This window comes from Lutjanus erythropterus, chromosome 13, assembly GCF_056507025.1.
Source record: "Lutjanus erythropterus isolate fLutEry1 chromosome 13, fLutEry1.hap2, whole genome shotgun sequence".
Lineage (NCBI taxonomy): Eukaryota > Metazoa > Chordata > Actinopteri > Lutjaniformes > Lutjanidae > Lutjanus > Lutjanus erythropterus.
In genome coordinates this window covers 23,375,782-23,386,378 of record NC_139329.1, presented here as the reverse complement: position 1 = coordinate 23,386,378, position 10,597 = coordinate 23,375,782, and the positions used below count along the sequence as shown (strand labels likewise).

The following is a 10,597-nucleotide window of genomic DNA, read 5'->3' as shown; positions in this document are numbered from 1 at the left end:
GTAACACACTGACACTATCATGGTGAAATGTTGGCCACACCCTGTTTACATATTTGCTCCTGCTCAGACAGGAACAATACCATACCCTCCCTGCTGCACCCTTATTTAGGCTCTCGTTAAACAACAGGTAATCATTACTTCACATGAACAGAGATCAGAGAGAACTAGCCAGGTATTTTGTCAAACTGCTTTATAAGTTGTCATCAGATTCAGATTATATCACACACTCAAAGCCCCCACCTGGACAGAAATGTCAAGAACTATGAGTCCTTCAGTCATGAGCGTCTTCTTGCTTCAGCGGACTGCTGGATGAACAGATACCGATGTTCTGGGTTGAAATCTAACTTTAAGACTATAACATGTACTGTAGTTTTTCAACCTTCAATGTACTGTCAGCTGTCAAATTAAGACAAACTGTCTACAGCAGAATTCCTTCATTTTTTCTGACATTACTCTGCCCTCTGCTGGGGACTTTAGGACAGATTGGCCTGTGAAATATCAATGAATCACACTTTATACATAAAGTCATTCAATCAGCTGATTGACACAAATATTTCAGATAATTTCTTGTACAATTTCTCATAAAATATTTCACACAACAGTTAAAAATACATACAAATTAATTCTTTGGTATGTAGCAACAGAAGAATATAACACTTTGATTTTTAACAACATACAGTACAGAAAAGAAAAATATTTACTATATTAGCAATGATAAAAATAAAGCAATGCTAGTGAGGATTTCCATGTACAGTAGGTGTTAATTTTGCATCAGAAGTGAGGGGAGTGTGGATCACATGTCCTCCTCAGTAACCAGGCAGTAGAAGTCCGAGCGGGCTCCGTAGTTGCGTGATCCCAGGTCAGACACGTCGATGTCTGAGGGTTTGGGCTCAGCTGCCATGATGGGAACTGGAGGAAGAACAGGGGCTCTACAGGCCAGAGCTGTCTTGTACACAGGGAGGCGAAGCCCTGCAACAGAGAGAGAAAAAAAGCTGAAAATGTATCCAAAATCACGGAAATAAATGATATTCTTCACAGCTGTAGTGTTGTACTGTTTGAGCTGTATCATGATTTTTAAGTAAATGAAACTTTTCTCCCACATTTAAAAAAAAAATCTGGTTTTGGGTCATAAAGGCTTTTTCCCCTCACAGGAAGAGACACATTTAACCTCTTCATCTCCACAGGGACCATCCACATTCCTGGCAGTGGGCTCAGTTTTAATGCATGAGTGAAGATACTGGTATCAGGTAAAATTTTGGCGACAATAAAACTGGCATGGCAATTTTAAAGAGGCTCCTTCACCTCACACCTCAAGATCTCTGAATGAAAATGGGTTCCATGTGTCCCCAAATGTCTCCCCTTTACAGACATACTCATGTTTTGGGCAAAAGTTTTTTTTTGCATGCAGTATAAATTATAAATAATCTATTCAAATATTTCTGCTTACTGGGGTCCCTAAACAGTATTGGAATGGCATAAATTGAGTTTGACTGTAAATGCAAGATTCTTGTGGATTCAGTGAGCCCACTTCATGTGAAACTTGTCCTCACTGTATAAAATGACTACTAGGATAATCTCAACCTTATGAACTTCCTCAACTACAAACTGGACACCTGGGGCATCCAGAGGATGTATGCCATCCACAGATATGTTAACAATAAGGAGGCAATTGTTACAGAGTTTCTGATACCAAATCACAGCGTACATTTTTCTCTCATCATCCTCAGGGTCTTGGTATCTTAAAATGGTATTCAGGAAGGATTTTGACCATTTTATTACTTCTCAAAGGGTCAAAAATGGTTCAATTGTGCACAAAATCTGTATAATTGACTCTGGTAAAACAATTAAAATGATCCAATACCATATCTATAAACTATCTCTTAAATCAAATCAGATGTACTTTGGCTATTCTATGTGATCTACTTTGATAATTGATATAATATGTAACACGTAATATTTGACTACCTCTGATGTGTACCATTTCTCTGTAACATACACTGTTGACCTACTATTTAATAACAAAAATAGGTGTATAGTAGGGAGAGAAGGACTGGAAGAAGTTAACCTTAAGGGTAAAACACTTTGACAAGATACCACTCCCCCATGCAAAGCTAGAGTCATTTTACTTTGACATTTTCAGCTTTCTTGCTGAGAAGAAATACCTGTCCGTCCATTTTGAAGCTACAGCCAGTAACTGGTTAACTTAGCATTAAGACTGGGGACAAAGGAGAAAAAACTGTCCTGGCTCTATCCAAAATTAACTAAATATCCATATCAGCACCTCTGAAGCTCATCACACCAAAGCGTAAAATTGCTACTGGAATATTTGTTGGCCAGTCTAATTTTTAAATTTTGTCTGTAGTCTATACACTTTTCGAACCGATTAAATAAACAAGATGTTACATGCTAATTAGTGAACTTTGAAGGTGCTGGTACGCAGATTTCATTTCTCTTGAACAGACCCAAGCTATCAGTTTCCCTGATTCAAGTCTTTTTGCGCTCAGTTAAGCCAAACGGCTGCAGCCTCATATTTAAATACAGGATACAAAAGTTGTATCGATCTATTCATCGAACTCTCTGCAAGTACACAAATGCTTTGTGTGTGTTTCCTCAAACATGAAGGCATTTGCCTCTCATGTCTGCTTCATATGTCTTGATACAAAACATCACAAACAAGCTGCTAGAAAATAAGTGTAACCTGATCATGAGATATGATTTCCAACCACTGAAGTTAAAGATTAACTGTACTCCAGTTTGTGTTTGTTGACTGAAACTAGTCTCAAACTAGGTCATGTACAATAGGTTTCAATTGTGCACTGTGTGCTGACTAAGAGAAAAGAGTCTCTTTCAGGTTGATACTTGCATAGAGGCTATAATTTTTTATATTCTAGTTGACAAGCATCCACATTTCTGGAACAGAATCAGTACCAGCTGGTTGTTAAACATGAGCATGCTTACCTCAGTTTTTTTGTCCTCATACTGAGTTTTAAACAATTTAAAACCTCTACACTCATTTGTGCAGCTTTAACATACATTTGCATTTGCAGAGAACTGAATGGCTTTTTTTCAGTTATGATTTTTTTTTTTTTTTTTTGCATATTTATCTTTATGTGAGGAGCCGAAAAGAAAAGACTTATCTTGTCCAGTGGCTGTATGTTGCTCTTACCCAGATCTCCAGCAGGGTCGGTGTCTGAGCTGCAGTCCAGGTAGTCGGGGTTGAGGGTCAACATGGGGTCCTTGTCATCTTGTAGCAGAGTCTGAGGGTCGCCTGCGGACTCACTGCGGAAGACGACTCTGCGTGGCATCGCCAAGGCCAGCTCCTTCCAGAAGACTGAGGAGGGAGTCTGTGTACACACGAACAAGACACATTACAGCACGCTGTTAAGAGTCAAACTGAACTATAGTGTTCAGAGACCTTACTTAAATGTATCATAATACATAGTACCAGAGTTGGGGGACTTGAGTCACATGACTTAAGTCAGACTCACAATAAGATCAGTAAGATTTATGGAGTGTAAGCACGCTGCACCAGTTGAAATTAAAGCTCAACTTTTCATGACTACTGTCTTTGTTGATTAATTTGCCACTTATTTGATTAGTTGTTTAGCCTATGAAATGTCCAAAAATTGTGTCAGTTGTTATGTTACAAAGTGTAAAAAAATGTATTTCCCCAAAGCCCAAGATGACATCCCCAAACGTCTTGTTTTGTCCACGACCCAAAAATATTCAGAGAATTTTGACTTTTTTGTCTTTAATAATTACTCACATGGAATAATTAACGAGTAGAAAATGACTAAATTTTCATCTTAGGGTAAACCATCTCTTTAAGAATGGCACAACCCAATTTAAAGTCTGAAAATCTTTTGCGAACCACCCAAAACTTTAATCATAACACAAAACAAACTGTACCAATGACAGGTTACAGTCAAATCATACCTCTGATCAAAACACAAAACAAACTGTACCAATGACAGGTTATAAGACACCTTCTGAAGTTAATGAAACAGGGCACCAAATGCTGAGTAACACCTGTTATACTAGATGTTGTGGATCTTACCACAGAGTTGTGCTTCCAGGTGAGTAAGGTGAGGCGGTGCTGGTGCAAACTGAGCTCCTGCTTGACCTCAGGCCTCATGCGTTTGGACTGACCCTCCAACATGATGATGATGACGGGATGCTGACATAACTCCAACAGGTGCAGAAGGCCCTGTCTGAAAACACACACAGCCACATTACGTCATGATAGGACATACACTGAGGACAGTGCAGTACACGGCAGCAACACTGACCTAAAGTGGCATGTTTTAATGATTCCACAACAATCTGTTCTATACATCATATAAAGTGCTTTTCGAACAATTTTGTTTCTACATGAAAACTGTTTGTTTGAGTCTGACCTGAAGTTATTGCAGCACCAGTCCTGTTCAAGGTAAGCATGAGAGAGCAACACGATCAGACGCCGAGAACGACTCATGTTCATCAGCAGCTCTGCAGAAGGCTCTGGAGACACATAATATTATTGCTCATTGCTAAAGGATGGATGACTTTACACAGCAATTTGTTGTCAAGGAAAGACTAATTAATGTGAGAGAAAATTATTTCATGTTGGAAAATCCAGCTTCAAATTGGGTGAAACTCGTCCATAAATAACAGCTAATGATTATGACAGCAGAATCTAAAAATAATGGATTATGAAGATTAAAGCAACAAAACCTGCATCAACAACTGATTGAATATATCCCATGCTCCCTTTAATTCCAGAAAACTTACCTGAGCCAGGCAGGATATCATTATCATTGAGGTGCACCTTGTGCACATTTTTATTCTCCAGGTGAGGCTTGAGAATAAAGTTGACAAACTTCCTGTCATGATCATTGTTCACGTAGGAGATATAGGCATCATACAATTTGCCATCTGAAGACATGGAGACACAAACATACCAGCTGTGTTAAGATTACAGTCTCAAACACGAGCACAGCAACCTTATATCATATCAGTAGACGTCTCACCATTTAGTTCATAGTCTCCATAGGAGTTCTTGTACCAGAGTTTGATGTTTAGGTGACATGTGGAGTACACGACAGCAGCCACAGCGAGGGAGAGGAGGAGGATGATGGCTGCAATTACAGCAGCTACGTGGTTGGCCGTTTGCCCATAGCAAACAACAACTAAAAAGAAGAATGAAATAATAAACCATTACTTTATTACAATTCTGGCATATGGATCAATGATTCTTGCAACTAAAAAGACTAAAAGAATAAAAAAAAATTCAGACATTTTCATTGCACAATTAAATTGTGTAATATTCAGAATCATTTCATGTTGTTTGTTTGTCTGCTGATATATTACATGCTGGGCCAGGCTCTCTGTCAAAACACTGTATATAATAAGTATAAGTATGTCGCTATTTTAAATTGGTAAAATCCAGAGGTGGGGTCAAGTCATCGTTTTCCAAGTCACAACTAAGTCTCAAGTATTTGCACTCAAGTTCTAAGTCAAGTCCCAAGTCAAAAGAGGCAAGTCCTGAACTTTGAGTTTTGAGCCCCGAACAAGTAATAATGCAGTCTTCACCAAATGTAATGCCAATTTAACAACAGAGCCTTGACTTAACGTTCTTTGTGCAACTTTTGAATGAAGTTGGAAGTTGTTACGACTCCATTGGTAATTTTCAACCTACATGTTTTGCATATTACAAGTTGTTGTTTGTTGACTACCAAATAGTTTTTGTACGCAAACAAAATTATCTTTAGCATCTTTTGATGCTATGAGACAAGATTTGGGTATCCTTACATCATGAGATGGCATAAGCATAACTGTTCTTTGATTTGAGTTTACTCACTTAGTCATTATATCCACATTAATGATGATTATTTATCAAAAATCTCATTGCGTTAATTTGTGAAAAGCAGCCATAGTCATTCCTACAATGTTGTCGCAATTATAATAAATATTGATGATACTGAGGTATTTAGTCAAAAATATTGTGACATTTGATTTTGTCCATATAGCCCAGCCCTAAAAGTTCTGATACTCACTGATCACGTCCACAATCTACTTTCATATGCCTTTTAATCTAGATTTAGTACTGCTCCTCTTTATTTATGGAGTCTTGCCTTTCCTTTTCTCCAGTCGTCTCTGTCGCATTTGTGCGTGTGTGTTTTTAACTTTTTGGTGCGTAATCCTTTTAGAAATGTAACAAAAGATGCAGGACAGCAAGTCAGAGACCGAGCATACACAATAGGTATCTTTATTTGTCTTACTTCTACTACTTGCTTCATATAGCATGACTTCAGCGGAAACGTTCCTCGCTCTGCAGCTGTAGACCCCAAAATCATCCAGCTCTCTGATTGTGATCACCAACAGGCTGCTTACCACCAGCTGGTCAGCAGCAGGAGACCTGATTAGCAGGACAAAAAAATTTCCATTCAGATAAGTTTATTTAATGCAGGTACCTTATTAATAATGTAAAACTGATGGTTTAAAAGCTTCGAGTCACCATGAGGAGATGTTCTGCGGGTAAAGTGTGTGGTTGGTGAGGGGTATGCCATCTTTACTCCACTGCAGCGCCGTATCACATTGCTCCTGTTGTGGGTCCCAGGGGAGGAGAACAGTGCAATTCAGTTCCTCGGTCCTTCCCACTTCGCTCCCGACTGTGGACCACTGATAATTAGGTGTAATAAACTTCTGGGGTTTGGCGCACTGGGACTCTGTGTAAAGACATGCCACTGTTATCTGTGTTCCCTGCAGACAATAGAGGCCTTCATCTGCCTGAGACAGCTGCCGGAGAGCACGCTGATACAAAATGCTTCCTTTATTGCAGGTGTACCCATCCAGCAAGCCCCTTCAACACCCCCATACAAACTCTAAGTATACTGCAGGGACAAATAATAGCTCACCGCAGGAGCCATACGATGACTTTGTTACACTTACAAGTGGAAATAATACTTACCTTTAACAATGAGACGCACAGTGACTGAGGCTGTGCTGTTGCCCTGCTGTTGCATGCAGGTGTAATTCCCCTCGTCTTCTGAACTGAGGCTGGTAAACTCCAGGAAGGCCTTCCCATCGTGGGCGAGGAGCTGCTGACAGTCCTTCTGCCAGGTCAGCTGGAGCTGGGAGGAGCTCTGAGGCTGAACAAGCTGCAGAGAGCAGTTCAGTCGATATGGAGGCTCCTGCTGTCCCACATAGAGCACCTGCTCCTTAAACCTGCTCTCATCAACACAGGTGTGAGCTACAAATAGAGACAGAGGGAGTTTACACAGCTTTCTGCAACAATTCAGCTTCTTCTGCCCCATAAAATAATTCTGACCCCTGCAACTCTCAACTGCAAATTTAAAGTCTGTATACTTCATGGTGTGGAAGTACTCAATTATTTTTGTAGGTTTGCAGTGAATGAATGAGCTTGATGAGAATCATTAAGGGAGAGGTAAAAAAAAAAACAAAAAAAAAAACACATGCTCCACTTGCCTGACTGACTACAGGTTACCCCCAAACTCTCTTCTCACTGGAGTATCATTAGGAAATTCAAAGTGCAAAGTTGCTTAGATGTAACGAACGTCATCATCTACTCCCAAATACTATATTACAAATGTAATATAAATGAGATTTTATGCATTTTAAATTATCCCCAGACATTTTAAGTGCAATGATTCCAACAGCTAACCTGTAGCATTACTGTAAATATGAACTGTATATAAAATCAAAACACCAAACTGTAAATTACTTTAAATGTTCCTTAAAATTCCTTCAGTCGATGTAAAATACTAATGTAGTATTATTATTATTGCATACTAATTAGCAGAGTTGTAAATTTGGGGCATTTTTCCTTAAAGGTAGAATGAGCAGGATTTGCCTGAGCTGCTCATAAAGACACCAGAAAGATGCCAGCACTTCAAAATAATGAGAGATTATAAGGAAATACAGGTAGAGGACAGGGGTCTCTGCATACGGCTGGATAAAATTGATTCCGCACACTAGAAGCTGCTCCTTGTTAGGTTTTTAAACAGTATATCACCACATAACCCTGGACCACATGGTATACAAAATACATATTATCAGTTATTACATTTTTAGTCAGTTAATTTTTAACTGCAGTTAATGGATGAATGATTTATAATTATCATCCCTAATTAGTAAACATCAGTGAACTGCATTTAGGCTCACAGAACTTTTATCTAAGTTAACATGAAGACAGGGACTGATGTGGCACTAAAAACCCAGTCACAACTTGTTATGACTTGCCTGAGTTTTAGTACTCATGCTAACCATTTTATTGCTAAGTTTACAGACACTGATGTCACCTGTCCCTTTTGTAATCACGACGTGGAAGTAACCTCTCATTATTTGATTGTGAAATATTCTGATTGTGAAATATCTTGAGTCTCACTTTTTTCAATGTGTTAACTCTGTCTACTCTTTTAGTTTTAAAGATCCTGTATGTTACTATTAAAGCTGTAATAACAAATGATTTTAGTAATTTTTAAGAAAAAATTCTCTACTGTCAGCTTCTTATATGTATGAATGTAAATCCTCACTTTGAGTTTTGGGAACTTTGATTGACAGTGTTCACCATTTTCTGATGTTTTATAGACCAAACAACTGATTGATTAATGGAGAAAATAACTGACAAATTAATCAACTATGAAAATAACTGTTAGTTACAACCCTTGTTAGTTACTATGATAATCCAGATAACAGCACTCTTGAATATTTAATTAACTTCATTATTCTACTGTTTTTCAGATCACTTCATAAGATTGCAGCTTTTCTTATAGAACTCAACCCTCTATTAAAATCACTTACATTAACTGATACGAAAAAGAGAAATCAATATTTTAAATATATTTGGGTATAGCCTCTGTACCTTTTCACTTCTTCTTCCTCACTTAATTGTTTGTTTTTATTTTTATTTTACATGTGCTATGTCTTACCAGTCTGAATGTTAGTATGTTTTTAATCAGAAAAGTAAAACAAAAAAAAAATACCACTAATTACATCAATGAAGACTTTGTATTTCTATGTATGGTTAAGCGCAAATAAAAACATCCTGCAAGCAAATACCAAGCAATAGTATTGCTTTCCTTTCAGAAAACACTTTGCATACAATCCGTGGGGGCAGTTTGCATATTCTCTGTGGAGCTTCAGTGCTTTTTGGCAAAGATTGAGTGTCTAATGGTGCATGAAGGTGAGCTTGTTTACTCTTGAACCTGGCTGACTCTGAGCTGTTCTGCTGACTGAGATAAAAAAAAAACAACAACAAACAAACCACTGACTCTTCTCTATGAAGACAAATTAAATACAAACAAACCAACCCTAATGCTGCTCCTCTGTCCGAACAGAGTCAAAATACATCAAAGTAATGAGAACTGCCATCTTACAGCTGGACCTATTCTTCAAGATATTCTGCGCATGCGCTCATCGTGTCTATACCCAAAACCTCAAGTAACGCGCAGAGCTGCAACTTTCTGCTTCCTCTTTGACTCCCCTTTGTTTTATTTTTCTTTTAAAAACCATTTTCCAAACAAAGGGACAACACACATCCGGGTCCGAAGTCCGGGTCTGGCCCTCATGTTGCCAGGCAACAGCATGTGACACATACTGTGACCCAGTAAACACACTGACCACATGTGCATTGACCTGTTGTTTACCCATCCAGCATCCCGTCAGTCTCACTGTAGTTCATAATGGACTTAAATATTACAAAAAATAACACGGCGAATCACGCAAACATCAACACATTTAGAGTATTCAACACTATACAGTCCCTAATACAGTGTAAATCTATCATATCAGAGCAAACTCAAGTAACGCTAAATAAAGTTTAATTTTCCTACCTGCCGTGAGGAAACTCTTGTCAACAGAGCAGAGCACCAATATGAAAGCGATTAAAATCATAGCCACGAGTCGCAGTCTTCTTCTTCTCTCTCGTCCTCAGGTGAGAAATGAACCGATGAAAGTTTGTGCTGTATTTCTAGATTACTACTTACAACATAATGTACTTTTTTTACCGTTTAGTTACGAAAAATGAACAATGCCGTTGACGTGACTACGCAGACGTCAGTCTTCCGGTTAGTCACCTGCACCTGGCCGGACTTGAAATTCTGCTGCCGATTGGCTCCCCGCGGTCATGTGGCGTTTGGCTTTCACCTGTGAAACTACAGCTACTGCGGAGACAGAGTGGGAAAACTGACTAAATTATATTTCATCCACGAGGTTAGTTAACTAAAACGAAACATGAAAATAAAAAACTGGACTTAAGGGAATAAAAGAAAAAAAAAAATGAGATGATCTTGTGTACTTACAAAAGATACTAAAATAAAGTAAAATAAAAAATAATAAAAAAGGAATGTCTTTTGTTATTTTGATCAGTTGAGTTGTTGAATGGAGCTGGAGAACCGCGCCGGGAGCTGTAAAGCAGGTGTTTGACCACTAGGTGGCGTCGAAGCACCGTCTTAATAACACTGGGCAGTTAAAGACATTAAAATAACTCCAAGATTTGAATAAATTTGAATAATTCAAGTAAATCAGATAGTCTTGAGGTATTCTTCGTGTGTGTGTGTGTGTGTGTGTGTGTGTGTGTGTGTGTGTGTGTGTGTGT

General features: G+C 38.5%; 1 protein-coding gene across 2 annotated transcripts; it reads right to left on the bottom strand.

The window, feature by feature from the left end:
* Positions 1–173: 173 nt before the first annotated feature.
* Positions 174–10,047, bottom strand: sigirr (single immunoglobulin and toll-interleukin 1 receptor (TIR) domain). 2 transcript variants are annotated; one of them, XM_084735117.1, is made up of 10 exons: positions 9,834–10,047; positions 6,950–7,231; positions 6,497–6,707; positions 6,261–6,397; positions 5,010–5,168; positions 4,771–4,914; positions 4,398–4,500; positions 4,058–4,211; positions 3,167–3,344; positions 174–969 (listed from the first exon to the last, which is right to left on the bottom strand). In XM_084735117.1, the coding sequence occupies exons 1-10, from the start codon at positions 9,892–9,894 to the stop codon at positions 794–796; spliced, it is 1,605 nt and encodes a 534-aa protein (XP_084591243.1). In that variant the 5' UTR covers positions 9,895–10,047; the 3' UTR covers positions 174–793. The 2 variants fall into 2 exon arrangements, with proteins under 2 accessions (XP_084591243.1, XP_084591242.1); XM_084735116.1 differs by lacking the exon at positions 9,834–10,047 and having other exon boundaries at positions 6,950–7,402.
* Between the last annotated feature and the right edge of the window lie 550 nt (positions 10,048–10,597).

Bases quoted from the DNA above. Each gene is read 5' to 3' on its own strand.
- sigirr (XM_084735116.1), bottom strand. From the start codon at position 7,352: ATGAAGTATACAGACTTTAAATTTGCAGTTGAGAGTTGCAGGGGTCAG. The intron at 5,169-6,260 runs GTAAGACAAATA...TCTTCTTTTTAG, and splicing joins ATATGAAGCAAGTAGTAGAA to TTGTTGTTTGCTATGGGCAA. The intron at 4,501-4,770 runs GTAAGTTTTCTG...ATGTGTCTCCAG, and splicing joins TGATATCCTGCCTGGCTCAG to AGCCTTCTGCAGAGCTGCTG.